Source organism: Lagenorhynchus albirostris, chromosome 1 (genome assembly GCF_949774975.1).
Source record: "Lagenorhynchus albirostris chromosome 1, mLagAlb1.1, whole genome shotgun sequence".
NCBI lineage: Eukaryota > Metazoa > Chordata > Mammalia > Artiodactyla > Delphinidae > Lagenorhynchus > Lagenorhynchus albirostris.
This window is the reverse complement of record NC_083095.1, coordinates 164,248,485-164,264,558: the sequence shown is the minus strand read 5'-3', so window position 1 is coordinate 164,264,558 and position 16,074 is coordinate 164,248,485. Positions and strand designations below refer to the sequence as shown.

Sequence of the window (16,074 nt, the reverse complement as noted above, 5' to 3'; positions counted from 1 at the left end):
ACCATTATATATTCTGAAGCCTAGTGAAGCCAGTCACTCATTACTGCCCTTCTTCCCTCAGAACATACTTCTGCATTTCTTGGCCATTCACTTTTCCTCATAAACTTTCTCTTTACCAAGTTCTATACAATCTCCTGGATTGGGACTTCCCTGGCAGTCCAGTGGTTGAGACTCCGTGCTTCCACCGGAGGGGGCACGGGTTGGATCCCTGGTTGGGGAACTAAGATCCTGCATGCCATGTGGAATGGCCAAAAAAAATTTTTTTAAAAAAAAGATCTTCTGGATTTATACTTGGTTCCCCATTTAATCTATTGATTACTACTGTCATCTTTGCTCAACTCTTCCCAATAAGGGGCTTATAGCTCCACTGATTTCAAGTATTCCTTTATGTTTTTCCTTTAAAATTTTACAATTGTAGGGACTTCGCTGGTGGTCCAGTGGCTAAGACTCCATGCTCCCAATGCAGGGGGCCTGGGTTCGATGACTGGTCAGGAAACTAGATCCCACATGCACCAACTAAAGATCCCACGTGCTGCAACTAAGACCCAATGCAGCCAAATAAATAAATAAATAAACAAAGATTTTATAATTTTATTGGAATCAATATCAAGTATTCCATACTACGTTAATTTCTAAACACTAAATATCCTTTGTCGCTACTGTAAGTGAAATTTCTTTAATTATGAATTTCCTAGCTGTTTTCACAAAAAATAGGAAATTCAATTTTGACGAACTGATCTCATATTCTGCCATGTTGCTCATATCATTCATTACTTGCCACAATCTCCCCCCCTTTTTTTTAAGGTTTACTAGGTACATAATCAGGCTCTCTTACAGTAATAACTTACCTCTCTCCTCCTTTACTATGTTACTTCTTCATTTCTTTTTTAATCACTCATTACAAATGTTTGCTCAAATTAGAATAACAGTAAGAGACACCTTGTTTTCATAAATCCCTGTAGATTTCTCCCCTGAGATAACACTGGCTCTGGCTCTTGGTTTTAAAACTAAAATTGGCTGTTTCTGGGTGACTGGGGGAGAAGAGAAGAAAGATGTTTTCCACTGTATACTCTTGGTATTCCTTTTGAATTTTGAACCACATAAGTGTATTATTTCTTCAACAATAAATAGTTTATACTGAATAAAGAAAACATGCACTAAATAATCAAGTAAAAATGCTTCCTATTCCAATTTAAGAGTATTTCAGAAACATAATTTGGGTAATCATTTCTCTCCGCACGTACTGATGAAATTATATTAGTTATATTTTTCTTACTGTTGTAATAGAGACTCTAAGAATATGTCATTGTTAAACTGACTTGTATCCTTGGAATAAAGATTATTTGGACATAATAAATAATTCTTCTAGTATGCAGTATTCCTGAGAAAGAATTTTAGAGCTAGAAAGAACACCTAGTATACTTATAAATAAACACACATACACACACACACACACACACACACACACACACACAGAGCCAAAACATAAAACAAAAACCCTAACGCCAACAAAACTTAAATGATTTAAGACCATGCTGCTTGCTAACAGAAGAGTCCAAAACAAGAGCCAGGTCTCATGACTCCTTGGTTCAACTGATTATTCGCTAAGATTTTATTTAATAATTCTGTCCAATAAAAATATGCAATATCAGGGACCTCCCTGGTGGTGCAGTGGTTAAGAATCTGCCTGCCAATGCAGGGTACACAGATTCAATCCCTGGTCCAGGAAGATCCCACATGCTGCAGAGTAACTAAGCCTGTGCACCACAACTACTGAGCCTGTGCTCCAGCCCGCGAGCCACAACTACTGAGCCCACGTGCCGCAACTACCGAAGCCCGCGCACCTAGAGCCTGTGCTCCGCAGCAAGAGAAGCCACTGCAATGAGAAGCCTGCGCACAGCAACAAGGAGTAGCCCCCGCTCTCCGCAACTAGAGAAAGCCTGCACACAGCAACGAAAACCCAACGCAGCCAAAAATAAAATAAATTTTTTTTTTAAATGCAGTATCTGACTCACATTTTCTTTGTGAGAAGCTTTTGGATCATAACCAATTTACTCCATAAAATACACTTAAGCAGTATGATTTTTTAGTCTGAGTCTAAAAAATAACTTACATAATAGAGGTCTTACTGTACTAAAATCTACTGAGTCTATTAGGGAGTCAGTTTTTCATTTTACCTTTCTTATTTCATCCTGATATTGGATTCAGTGTCTTTGGATATTTATTTTTTGAGGTCAGCTATTTCAAATATATTGGCATTATAACTATGTATATCATCCGCTAAAACATTTTAATGTTTTCTACTTCTGACTTTTATCCTCTTTATATTAGGATAATTATTTACTGATTTTATTGTCTTCTCAATGATGAAAACTCTTAGTTCCTATTATTTTTACCTTTTCTTTATCTATCTTCCCAAATCCAGTGCATGCTAAGTATTTAATAAATGTCCACATTATAAAGTTACACTTCTCGTTTTGTCTTGTTAATATGCATTTCTCTTTTGTCTTGAAGTGCATCTCCTCTAATAACTGCATCTCAATTTTAAAATTACCACTATATATTTTACCTTTATTTTCTAATACACTTATTATATGCACATTTCTATAGCATTCTACAGTGTATAATAATATAAAGTACATTGTCACAACTGAATTCTACAACCTAGTATTTCGGGTTTTTTTAGTTGAAATACAGTTGACATACAACATTATGTTAGTTTCAGATATACTACATAGTGATTTGACATTTGCATACATTATCATACAATCACCAAGGTAAGTCTAGCAACCATCTCTTTCAAAACAAAATTATTAAAATATTATTGACTATATTCCTTAAGCCGTATATTATATCTTTGTGGCTCATTTATTTTATAACTGGAGGTTTGTACCTCTTAATCCCCTTCACCTATTTTGCCCTCCACCTCCATCCCCCCTTCCCTCTGGCAACCACCCATTTGTTCTCTGTACCTGTAAGTCTGTTCCATTTTTACAACCTAGTAGTTCTATATCAGATGGTGGATCCATGATTCAAACCCAGGTTTTCTGACTCTAGATCTTGAGCTCTTTCTGTTATGCCACATTGACTCTCAATGTCCAATCGAACTCAGGTGTTAAGAAAGCATTTAAAGGGACTTCCCTGGTGGTGCAGTGGTTAAGAATCCGCCTGCCAATGCAGGGGACATGGGTTCGATCCCTGGTCTGGGAAGATCCCACATGCTGTGGAGCAACTAAGTCCGTCCGCCACAACTACTGAGCCTGAGCACTAGAGCCCACACGCCACAACTACTGAGCCCACGTGCCACAACTACTGAAGCCCATGCACTCTAGGGCCTGCGTGCCACAACTACTGAGCCTGCATGCTGCAAATACTAAAGCCCGCGCACTGCAACTACTGAAGCCTGCATGCCTAGAGCCCATGCTCTGCAACAAAAGAAGCCACTGCAATGAGAAGCCCACTCATAAAAGTAGCCCCCACTCACCGCAACTAGAGAAAGCCCACAGGCAGCAACAAAGACCCAATGCAGCCAAAAAAAAAAAGCATTTAAAATTATCTTAGAGATGAATCTTTTTTGGATGTTTTAGTATTTATTTATATTTTTATATATGATAAGTGAATATACTATATGAAAATTTAAAACTAACCATTTTAAGTCATTTTCTGAACGTGAATGGGTGTAAATAAATAAATAAAACTTAAGAGAGGGGAAACAGCAGAAGCAAGAACTACAATCCTGCAGCATGTGGGACGAAAACCACATGCAGAGAAAGATAGACAAAATGAAAAAGCAGAGAACTATGTACCAGATGAAAGAATAAGATAAAACCCCAGAAAAACAATAAATGAAGTGGAGATAGGCAACCTTCCAGAAAAAGAATTCAGAATAATGACAGTGAAGATGATCCAGGACCTCAGAAAAAGAATGGAGGCAAAGATAGAGAAAAAGCAAGAAATATTTAACAAAGACCTAGAAGAATTAAAGAATAAACACCTAGAAGAATTAAAGAACAAACAGAGATGAACAATACAATAACTGAAATGAAAAATACACTAGAAGGAATCAATAGCAGAATAACTGTGACAGAAAAATGGATAAGTGACCTGGAAGACAGAATGGTGGAATTCACTGCTATGGAACAGAATAAAGAAAAAAAAATGAAAGGAAATGAAGACAGCCTAAGAGACCTCTGGGACAACATTAAATGCAGCAACATTCACATTATAGGGGTCCCAGAAGGAGAAGAGAGACAGGACCCAAGAAAATATTTGAAGAGATTACATTTGAAAACTTCCCTAAAACTTCCCTAACATGGGAAAGGACATAGCTACCCAACTCCAGGAAGCACAGAGAGTCCCAGGCAGGATAAACCCAAGGAGAAGCACGCCAAGACACATAGTAATCAAACTGACAAAAGTTAAAGACAAAGAAAAATTATTAAAAGCAACAAGGGAAGAACGACAAAGAACATACAAGGGAACTCTCATAAGGTTAACAGCTGATATCTCAGAAGAAACTCTACAAGCCAGAAGGGAGTGGCACAATATATTTAAAGTGATGAAAGGGAAGAACCTACAACCAAGATTACTCTACCCAGCAAGGATCTCATTCAGATTTGACGGAGAAATCAAAAGCTTTAAAGACAAGCAAAACCTAAGAGAATTCAGCACCACCAACCCAGCTCTACAACAAATGCTGAAGGACCTTCTTGTGGGAAACACAGGAGAAGAAAAGGAGCTACAAAAACAAACCCAAAACAATTAAGAAAATGGTAATAGGAAAATACATATCAATAACTACCTTAAATGTGAATGGATTAAATACTCGAACCAAAAGACACAGGCTCACTGAGTGGATACAAAAACAAGACCCATGTATATGTTGTCTACAAGAGACCCACTTCAGACCTAGGGACACATACAGACTGAAAGTGAGGGGATAGAAAAAGATTTCCCGTGCAAATGGAAATCAAAAGAAAGCTGGAGTAACAATGCTCATATCAGATAAAATAGACTTTAAAGAATGTTACAAGAGACAAGGAAGGACACTACATAATGATCAAGGGATCAATCCAAGAAGAAGATATAACAATTATAAATATATATGCACCCAACAAAGGAGCACCTCAATACATAAGGCAAATGCTAACAGCTATATAAAAGGAAATCAACAGTAACACAATAATAGTGGGGGATGTTAACACCTCACTTACACCAATGGACAGATCATCCAGACAGAAAATTAATAAGGAAACACAAGCTTTAAATGATACAATAGACCAGACAGATTTAATTGATATTTATAGGACATTCCATCCGAAAACAGCAGATTACACTTTCTTCTCAAGTGCACACAGAACATTCTCCAGGACAGATAACAGCTTGGGTCACAAATCAAGGCTCCGTAAATTTAAGAAAACTGAAATCATATCAAGCATCTTTTCTGACCACAATGCTATGAGATTAGAAATAAATTACAGGGAAAAAAAAGTAAAAAACACAAACACATGAAGGCTAAACAATACGTTACTAAATAACCAAGAGATCACTGAAGAAATCAAAGAAAACAAACAAAAGTCCAGGACCAGATGGCCTAACAGGTGAATTCTATCAAACATTTAGAGAAGAGCTAACGCCCATCCTTCTCAAACTCTTCCAAAAAACTGCAGAGGAAGGAACACTCCCAAACTCATTCTACGAGGCTACCATCACCCTGATACAAAAACCAGACAAAGATGTCACAAAGAAAGAAAATTACAGGCCAATATCACTGATGAATATAGATGCAAAAATCCTCGACAAAATACTAGCAAACAGAATCCAACAACACATTAAAAGGATCATACACCATGCAAGTGGGATTTATCCCAGGGATGCAAGGATTCTTCAAAATACACAAATCAATCAATGTGATACACCATATTAACAAATTGAAGAATAAAAACCATATGATCATCTCAACAGATGCGGAAAAAGCTTTGACAAAATTCAACACCCATTTATGATAAAAACTCTCCAGAAAGTGAGCACAGAGGGAACCTACCTCAACATAATAAAGGCCATATACGACAAACCCACAGCAAACATCATTCTCAATGGTGAAAAACTGAAAGCATTTTCTCTAAGATCAGGAATAAGACAAGGATGTCCACTCTCGCCACTATTATTCAACATAGTCTTCAAAGTCCTAGCCATGGCAATCAGAGAAGAAAAAGAAATAAAAGGAATACAAATTGGAAAAGAAGAAGTAAAACTGTCACTGTTTGCAGAATACATGATACTATTACATACAGAATCCTAAAGATGCCACCAGAAAACTACTAGAGCTAATCAATGAATTTGGTAAAGTTGCAGGATACAAAATAAATGCACAGAAATCTCTTGCATTCCTATACACTAACAATGAAAGATCAGAAAGAAATTAAGGAAACAATCCCATTCACCATTGCAGCAAAAAGAATAAAATACCTAGGAATAAACCTACCTAAGGAGGTAAAAGAACTACTCAGAAAACTGTAAGACACCGATGAAAGAAATCAAAGATGACACAAACAGATGGAGAGATATACCACGTTATTGGATTGGAAGAATCAATACTCTGAAAATGAGTATACTACACAAAGCAATCTACAGATTCAATGCAATCCCTACCAAACTACCTATGGCATTTTTTACAGAACCAGAACAAAAAAATCTTAAAATCTGTATGGAGACACAAAAGACTCCGAATAGCCAAATCAATCTTGAGGGAAAAAAAAGGAGCTGAAGGAATAAGACTCCCTGACTACAGACTATATTACAAAGCTACAGAAATAAAGACAATATGGTACTGGCACAAAAACAGAAATATAGATCAATGGACCAGGACAGAAAGCCCAGAGATAAACCCATGCACCTATGGTCAACTAATCTATGATAAAGGAGGCAAGGATATACAATGGAGAAAAGACAGTCTCTTCAATAAATGGTCCTGGGAAAATTGGGCAGCTACATGAAAAAGAATGAAATTAGAACACTCCCCAACACCACACACAAAAAATAAACTCAGAGGGGCTTCCCTGGTGGTGCAGTGGTTGACAGTCCACCTGCTGATGCAGGGGACACAGGTTCGTGCCCTGGTCCGGGAATATCCCACATGCCGCGGAGCGGCTGGGCCCGTGAGCCATGGCTGCTGAGCCTGCGCGTCCGGAGCCTGTGCTCCGCAACGAGAGAGGCCACAACAGTGGGAGGCCCGCATACAGCAAAAAATAAATAAATAAGTAAACTCAAAACGGATTAAAGAACTAAATGTAAGACTGAACACTATAAAACTCTTAGAGGAAAACATAGGAAGAACATTCTTTGACATAAATCACAGCAAGATCTTTTTTTGACCCACCTCCTAGAGTAATGGTATTAAAAACAAAAATAAATAAATAGGACCTAATGAAACGTAAAAACTTTTGCACAGCAAAGGAAACTATAAACAAGACGAAAGGACAACCCTCAGAATGGGAGAAAACATTTGCAAATGAATCAATGGACAAAGGATTAATCTCCAAAATATATAAACAGCTCATGCAGCTCAATATTAAAAAAAAAACAACCCAACCAGAAAATGGGTCGAAGACCTAAATAGACATTTCTCCAAAGAAGACATACAGAGAGCCAAGAGGCACATGAAAAGCTGCTCAGCATCACTAATTATTAGAGAAATGCAAATCAAAACTACAATGAGGTATCACCTCACACTGGTTAGAATGGACATCATCAGAAAATCTACGAACAATGAGACTGCCCTGGTGGCGCAGTGGTTAAGAGTCCTCCTGCCAATGCATGGGACACGGGTTCAAGCCCTGGCCCGGGAAGATCCCACATGCCACAGAGCAACTAGGTCCATGAGCCACAACTGCTGAGCATGCGCTCTGGAGCCTGTGAGCCACAACTACGGAGCCTGCATGCCACAACTACTGAAGCCCTTGCACCTAGAGCACATGCTCCACAACAAGAGAAGCCACTGCTGTGAGAAGCCTGCGCACCGCAACCAAGCCCCCGCTCGCTGCAACTAGAGAAAGTCCATGCATAGCAACAAAGACCCAACACAGCCAAAAATTAATTAATTAATTTAAAAAAAAAGAAAGAAAGAAAATCTACAAAAAAATGCTGGAGAGGGTGTGGAGAAAAGGGAACCCTCTTGCACTGCTGGTGGGAATGTAAACTTATATAGCCACTATGGAGAACAGAATGGAGGCTCCTTAAAAAACTAAAAACAGAATTACCATATGAGCCAGCAATCCCACTGCTGGGCATGTACCCAGAGAAAACCATAATTCAAAAAGACACATGCTCCCCAATGTTCACTGCAGCACTATTTTCAATAGCCAGGTCATGGAAGCAACCTAAATGCCCATCGACAGACGAATGGATAAAGAAGATGTGGTACATGTATACAATGGAATGTTACTCAGCCATAAAAAGGAACAAAGTTCGGTCACTTGTAGAGATGTGGATGGACCTAGAGAGTGTCATACAGAGTGAAGTAAGTCAGAAAGAGAAAAACAAATATCGTATATTAACGCATATATGTGGAATCTAAAAAAATGGTACAAATGAACTGGTTTGCAAGGCAGAAACAGAGATACAGATGTAGAGAACAAACGTATGGACACTAAGGAGGGAAAGAGGGTGGGATGAATTGGGAGATTGGGATTGACATACATACACTAATGTGTACAAAATAGATAACTAATAAGAACCGCTGTAGGGCTTCCCTGGTGGCGCAGTGGTTGAGAGTCTGCCTGCCGATGCAGGGGACACGGGTTTGTGCCCCGGTCTGGGAAGATCCCACATGCCGCGAAGCGGCTGGGCCCGTGAGCCATGGCCGCTGAGCCTGCGCGTCCGGAGCCTGTGCTCCGCAACGGGAGAGGCCACAGCAGTGAGAGGCCCGCGTACCGCAAAAAAAAAATTAAAATAATAAAAAATTTAAAAAAAGAACCTGCTGTATAAAAATAAATAAAATTTAAAAGAAAATAATAAAATAAAATTTAAAAATTGCTATGTCCAAGTATATAACTTTTTGGAAGAGTGTAGTATATCTGAAATAAAAATACACATTTAAAATTTCCTTTTATTTGTCCCAAGGTATATTAAATTTAGCTTCTTTAATTTTATCTTAACAAAATAAAATATAGTTATAAGCATGTAAATTTTATAATCTATAGCTAGAGTTTTCTATAATTGTTGTTATTAGGTTTTAATGCATGCTCCTTCTGAGTGCTTTCAACTTAACTTGTTCAGTCACTTAAAGCCTATCTAGAATATCATGTACAAAATGACGGAATTGTACTAAATTAATAGTTCCCAGTACCGGGTTCCTACATATCTCAATTTCCATGAAGGTAATGAAAAGAAATCTGTAAGCCATTTCTAATTTTCAAAAAGCCTAAAAAAACATGTTTACCTATGTCAAGATTGCTCAGACTAGATAAAACATCAAGTTTCTTTGCTTTAGGCTAGAGTTACAAGTGAAAATACAAAGTATGCATTTTTAAATGTCATTTAGTTTGATACTTGAAAAAAATCTTAAAACATGATGTGACACTGTAACTTATAATGAGAAATATTTGGTATTCATCCTTGTATCTGGCACAGGGCTCCTAAAAACCTTGGAACTTCCTAAGTGATAAAGGTACCTTTTGTTCTGTTAATAAGGTGACTTTTGGAAAGCACCCAGGAATGGGGACTGCTTGCCAGAGGAACCAACCATGTGATTGTGGGAACTTTCAGTCCTACTTCCAGACCTCTGGGGAGGGGAGAGGGGCTGCAAACTCAATCAATCATCAATGGCCAATGATTTAATCAATCATGCCTATGTAAAGAGGCCTCCTTAAAACCCAAAAGGAACAGGGTTCGGAGAGTTTCCAAGCTAGTAAACATGTGGATATTCGAGGAGAGTTGCATGCCTGAAGAGGGCATAGAGGCTCCACGCCCTTTCCCCATCTTCCATCTGGCTGTTCCTAAGTTATACCCTTTTAAATTAAGCTGGTAAACTAGTAAGTAAAATGTTTCTCTAGAAAGTTCTGCAAGCCACTCTAGCAAATAAACTGAACCTGAGGAGGAAATCATGGAAATCTTCAAGCTATATGCTGTCAGTCAGACGCACAGGTGACAGACAACCTGGACTTGAGACTGGTATCTATCTCCAGGTAGACAGTGTCAGAATTGAGCAAATTTATGGGACACCTGGTTACTGTCCATGGAGAACTGAGTTAATTGCTTGGGGTGGGGGTGAGTACACACATTGGAACTGGTGTCAGCCTCGTACAAGAAAACTAAGGGAGTGAGAGGGCTGGAGAAGAATCTCTAAGAATTTTTAAAGGTTGCTAAGGAGCGTTCTCATAGCACCATCTGGTGGACATCTAGTAACTTTCACCAAGTATCAAAAAAGAGACTGACAAAAGGATCTACAGATGGTTACTCAAAAATCCCATGCAGGGCTTCCCTGGTGGCGCAGTGGTTGAGAGTCCACCTGCCGATGCAGGGGACACGGGTTCGTGCCCCGGTCCGGGAAGATCCCACATGCCGCGGAGCAGCTGGGCCCGTGAGCCATGGCTCCTGAGCCTGCGCGTCTGGAGCCCGTGCTCTGCAACGGGAGAGGCCACAACAGTGAGAGGCCCGCGTACCGCAAAAACAAAAAAAAAACAAAAACAAAAAACAAAAAAATCCCATGCAAACTCTCTGAAGTGGCTGCCATCATTACCTGCTACACATACCTGGATGAGGTCCAAGATCCCAAGTTCACTCTCTGATGAATCCACACAAAATACAAAATAGAGGGTAGCATAATGCCGATAAATCAGTTTGTAGTCAGAGCCACCAATCAAACTGTGGAAAATGGGAAACATTTAAATGCCTATATCTTAACTGAATATATCAAAGACAAACTCTGTGCCAAGGGAGGAGAAGGGGCCCAACAGAAAGGGGGAGGACAGGCCAAACAATAGGCCATTTCTACCAGGTGAATGGCAACCAAATTTGGCAGAGGTGCCTAAAGCCATTTTACCTCCCCTTTTCTTCTGCCCATCCTCCCAGGCACCAAACTTGTAAATATCTGAAGCACAACCATTTAGCAGCTTACAGAACAGAACTGGGTCTCTCCCTGAGCAGATTTAGCTCAGCTCAGCTCAAGTTGCATCAGGTACTCACCTGACACTTGAGTACTGCCTGAAGAAGCAATAATGATGAAGGTCACCCAAAAGTGGATGTATGGGGGTCTTCCCTGGTGGCGCAGTGGTTGAGAGTCCGCCTGCCGATGCAGGGGACATGGGTTCTTGCCCCAGTCCGGGAAGATCCCACATGCGGCAGAGCGGCTGGGCCCGTGAGCCATGGCCACTGAGCCTGCGCGTCCGGAGCCTGTGCTCCGCAACGGGAGAGGCCACAACAGTGAGAGGCCCGCGTATCACAAAAGAAAAAAAAAAAAAAAGTGGATGTATGGGGAGAAAACTGATCATTTACCTTCCACCCTCCAAGAAGTTACAGATGTTGTCATCCCGCTTGAGAACTAGATGGAAGGTCTCTCGAATAATCTGCTGTTGAATTTCTTCTGGCTATGGAATAAAAGAAATAAAGTGAATCAGTGGGAAAGTCTGAAAAACTACATCCCATCAGTGAGGATGGACAGGAAGGCAAGGGCTTCCAAACTAGGAATGATTTGAACATTTGGTACCAGTTTACAGAAAAGACAGAAATGATGAGTAGAGAAAAAGTAAAAGGGGAATCTATGGAAAAATTGACGACAAGTCTCTGTTACAGGAATTAAAATAGGGTATATTTACCTAGATATCTAGTCCCTAACCATTACCATCCTGATAGGTAAGCTGATATTTCTTTACTGTGAATAACCAAGGAAAGGAGAACTGACAAACTCTCATACAAGGTCAAAGAATAACTAGAAGGCCTGGTTCCGAAATATTTTGTCTTACTCTAGAAAACATCTATGCCAGGGCAAATAACAAACGTTAATAGGTCTAACACTTTAAGGAAGTCAAGATGTAATCGTGTACGTGCTTTAAAAACCTGCATTTGCCATCTTCTGTACTGGTAATACAGACATTACATATAAGATGCTATGTTACCAACAAAGTACTACAGAGAAAGACAGAAAATGTTCTATTTACAGATTAGAATCTTGAACAATTACAGAGGTATAAACACCTTTTTTCACTTACTACACTCCAGAAAGTTCAACTGTGATGGAATCTCTTGATAACTCACATTTGATTTCCATTTATACATATGAAGTTCATAGTAAGTATGGTTTTTAAAAAAGGATAGTGGGAGGGAGAAATCAATCATTAAGGCAGAAGTAGGGATTCCCTGGAGGTCCAGTGGTTAAAACTTGGCGCTTTCAATGCAGGGGATTCAGATTCCATTCCTAATCGGGGAACTAAGATCCTACATGCTGCATGGCCAAAAAAAAAAAAAAAAGACAAAAGTAATTAAAAGCTCTAGACCAGTGCCCAATGTATAATGCGATTTCCCTGGCAGTCCAGTGGTTAGGACTCTGCACTTTCACTGCCAAAGGCACAGTTTCAATCCCTGGTTGGGGAACTAAGATTCTGCAAGCCACGTGGCAGGGCCAAAAAAAATCTCAATGTATAATGAATCACCCGGGAATGTTGTTAAAATGTAGATTTTAATTTAGTAGGTCTGGGCTAAGTCCTGAGACTGCATTTCTAACAAGTTTCCAGGTGATAACAATGCTGCTGGTCTGAGGACAACATTTTGAGTAGCAAAGCTTAAGAAAACCTTCAGATTGGACTTCCCTTAAAGAGTCAGAACATAGATTCAAGTAACATTAACCCCTTTCTTCCTACAGCATTGAATTTAGACTTGAAATGGTTAGTTATTTAAACGAAACAGGAAAAAACAGGGAAAATGTCATTGTGGAGAAATTACTTTTCATAACCTTGACTTACACTGGTATACAGTGGCTCTCTCATTTACCAAATGGATAAATGAAAACTTGCTAATAACTGGTCACTGTAAGTTTGAGTAAATCAATCACTATTTTCTGGTTTCCATTTAAAGAATTCAGAAAGCTCACAGACGCCAGGATGCTGTAAAAGATTAACTCTGTGTACCCAGAAATACAAAACATGCTAAGCATCAGCACTTTTTTAAACTGACCAAAACATCTTGCAAAGCCTTTTATCTGATTCTACAGGGAAGTGGTGATAGTCAGTGGGTAAGCACTATGAAATGATGAGGTTACCTAATTTCTAATTCAACAAAATAGCAAACTACCAACTGCTTACATCTCTCAATCATTTTAATAATCCCTCATATCTTTTAGTACTCTGCAGTTTTCAAGGTAACTTTCACTTAGGAATTAATTTAGGTCTTATAAAAATCCTATGCTCTCCAAAGAAGATAAACAAATGGTCAATAAAGACATGAAAAGATGCTCAACATTATTAGTCATTAGAAAAATTTTTGAAACCGCAAGAATCCACTTTACACCTACTAAAATGTCTTTAATCAAAGAGATAATAGAAAATGTTGATAGGGAGGTGGAAAAATTGGAATTCTTATATATTGTTGATAGGAATGTAAAATGGTGCAGCCACTTTGGAAAGCAGTTTGGCAGTTCCTCCGAATGATCACCATAAAGTTACTACGTGACTCAGCAATTCTACTCCTAGATATATACCCAAGAGAAATGAAAATACATGCTCACACAAAAGCCTGCACATCAGTGTTCACAGCAGCATTATTCACAAGAGCCACAGGTGGAAATATCAACTGATGAATGGACAATCAAAATGTGGCGCATCCACACAATGGAATATAATTTGGCAATAAAAAGGAATAAAGAACAGATACACACTCCAACATAGATGAACCTTGAAAACATTATACTAAGTAATAGAAGCCAGTCATAAAAGACCACATATTGTATGATTCCATTTTATATGAAATGTCCAGAATAGGCAAATTTAGAGAGATAGAAAGTAGATTAGTGGTTGCCTAGGGCTGGGGGAGTTGAGGGGGAAACACAGAATGATTGCTAACGGGTAGGGGGTTCCTTTTTGGGATAATGAAAATGTTCTAAAATTGTGGTGATGGTTGCATAACTCTGTAAAGTACTAAAAACCATTCTACTATATAGTTTTAAAAGGTGAACTGTATGGTATGTAACGTATCTCAATAACACTTTAAAAAACCTGAGAGAAAAATTCACACACACACAAATGCAAATACAAGTTGAATAGTGTTATTGAATGTTAATATAAAATCGATATAATAAAATGTAACCTAGCTAAAAAATTCTACGAAAAAGGTAAAAAAAATTTTTTTTAATCTTACTTGACAAAAGAGGAAATGAAGTCTGAAAAAGATTTTTGTTAACTTGACACAAGGGTAAAATAAGGTGTTGCTGAGGCCTGAACATAAGTTTTCTGACACTTTCCACTCTACGGTTTCACAATTACGTACTTAACATTTTGAAACCTAGCCACGAAGAAATAAAACGTCGGGTGGCAGGAGGCAAATAATGATGTTTATTTTTTCCAGAGTAACGCCTTTGGAAAATTCAAATTCACATTATCACGTATAATTTCTCAACATTTCCCACTTTCAAACTGACTTTTTCTTCAACTCTACGTAGTGAAAGGTATCTAGCTCCTGGGCGGTCCCAGCCTACACTGAAGCAAAATAATTCCAAGAAAGCACTTTTCCAAATCCGTTAGCTAAAGCAAAATAATTAAAAAGCTGCATATTTCTTCCTCCTCGTGAAACTGCGTTTAACAGTTTAATTAATTTGAGATTCATTTGATTTCAATCATTCAAGTTGTCCATGAGGCACACCCCCTCCACACACACACACACCATTTATAGAGCCCTGAGACTCCGCGAGAAGTGTCACAAAAATGGCACAAAAATGCCGGGATCCAGGAAGGGGTGGAAAAGAGCGGGGGTAGCGGGGCGTGGGACACAAGGCCTGGCACTGGCCCCGGTCTGGGGAAGATCACATATACGGTGCAGGAGGCCTAGGAGGTCAGCGGGCGATGCCCGCGTGCGCCGTACGGGACAAAGAGAGAGAAGGGGCGCAGGTGCCCCGAAAGGATGTGACGAAGCTCGGCCGCACTCACGAAACGCTGGTAGAAGCGGACTAGCCGCGGCTTCCCGTGGTTATTGAAAACCAGAATCGCCTGAATCATCTTTGCCCGCCACGCTCCTTTCACCACCGGCTGCTTCCAGAGAGCACCTCCTTCCGCCACAACACGGACGCTTCCGGTTGGTGCGCTGCTGAAAGTAGCTCCCGGAAACATGTCCCGGAGCCCAAGGGCCCGACCACCAAGAGTCCGGTTTCCCGGCACGCCTTGGAGAAGGCTCCAGGACTGGCGGCGGGTTGCGGGGGTAAGGCTGGTGCAGACACCGAGGCTAGGGCCGCAGAATCCCGGGCCTGGCGCAAAGCCGAGCACACCGGAAAAGCGGATCAAGAAGCAGAAAGTCCAACAGCAGCCGCGCTCCCAGGTGAAGCGCAGCGGGAGTCTCCCTTTATCGTCGTCTGCCTTAACACATGCAGTCTTACCTTCCCCTTAACACTGCAGAACGTTGCGCGGTGTGGAGATGCAGGCTAATTTAGCCATTCCCCGGTTGGGGAAAGTTAGGTTCATTTTTATTTTTTAGTATTACATACAATGCTGTAGTGAATTATATATGTGCCTCCACGTGCAAAAGGGCTCTCTCTCCACGGTAGATAGCGAATGGTGGAATTAAGGGATCTTTAATGCAATTCCTTTTAAAAGGTACCGGCGACCCCAAATTAGTAAAGTTTTTGTATTTTCTTTTAATGACTTAGTGCGGGTGAGGTGGGGCACGTCCTTATATCACAGATAGAGCTGCAAATTGGAATCACCTACCCAAAGGACAGTTGACAATATTTATCAAGCCTTTAAAATATATTGAACATTAGACCCAGCATTTCCAGTTTTAGAATTTATAATAAAACGATGTGGGTGTGTGAAAAGATTTAGCCTCAAGAACATACCTCTCAGCAGTCTTATTACAGGGGAAAGTGGGAAGCAAACT

At 39.8% G+C, this 16,074-nt stretch overlaps 1 protein-coding gene across 4 annotated transcripts in view; it reads right to left on the bottom strand.

The window, feature by feature from the left end:
* The window catches only part of AP3S2 (adaptor related protein complex 3 subunit sigma 2), a 58,502-nt gene extending 43,131 nt beyond the window's left edge, over window positions 1–15,371 (bottom strand). Inside the window, exons 1-3 of one of the 4 annotated variants that reach the window (XR_009542338.1) lie at window positions 15,132–15,314; window positions 11,494–11,585; window positions 10,752–10,863 (exon numbers count right to left, since the gene is read on the bottom strand). Coding sequence is in view for 3 of the 4 variants with exons in the window: in XM_060158824.1 (XP_060014807.1) it covers window positions 10,752–10,863; window positions 11,494–11,585; window positions 15,132–15,311 (384 nt within the window). In the remaining variant the exon portion in view is untranslated. Of the gene's footprint in view, window positions 1–10,751; window positions 10,864–11,493; window positions 11,586–15,131 lie in introns of all 4 variants that reach the window. The other 3 variants (XM_060158824.1, XM_060158838.1, XM_060158815.1) reach the window with 3 other exon arrangements.
* Window positions 15,372–16,074: the final 703 nt, after the last annotated feature.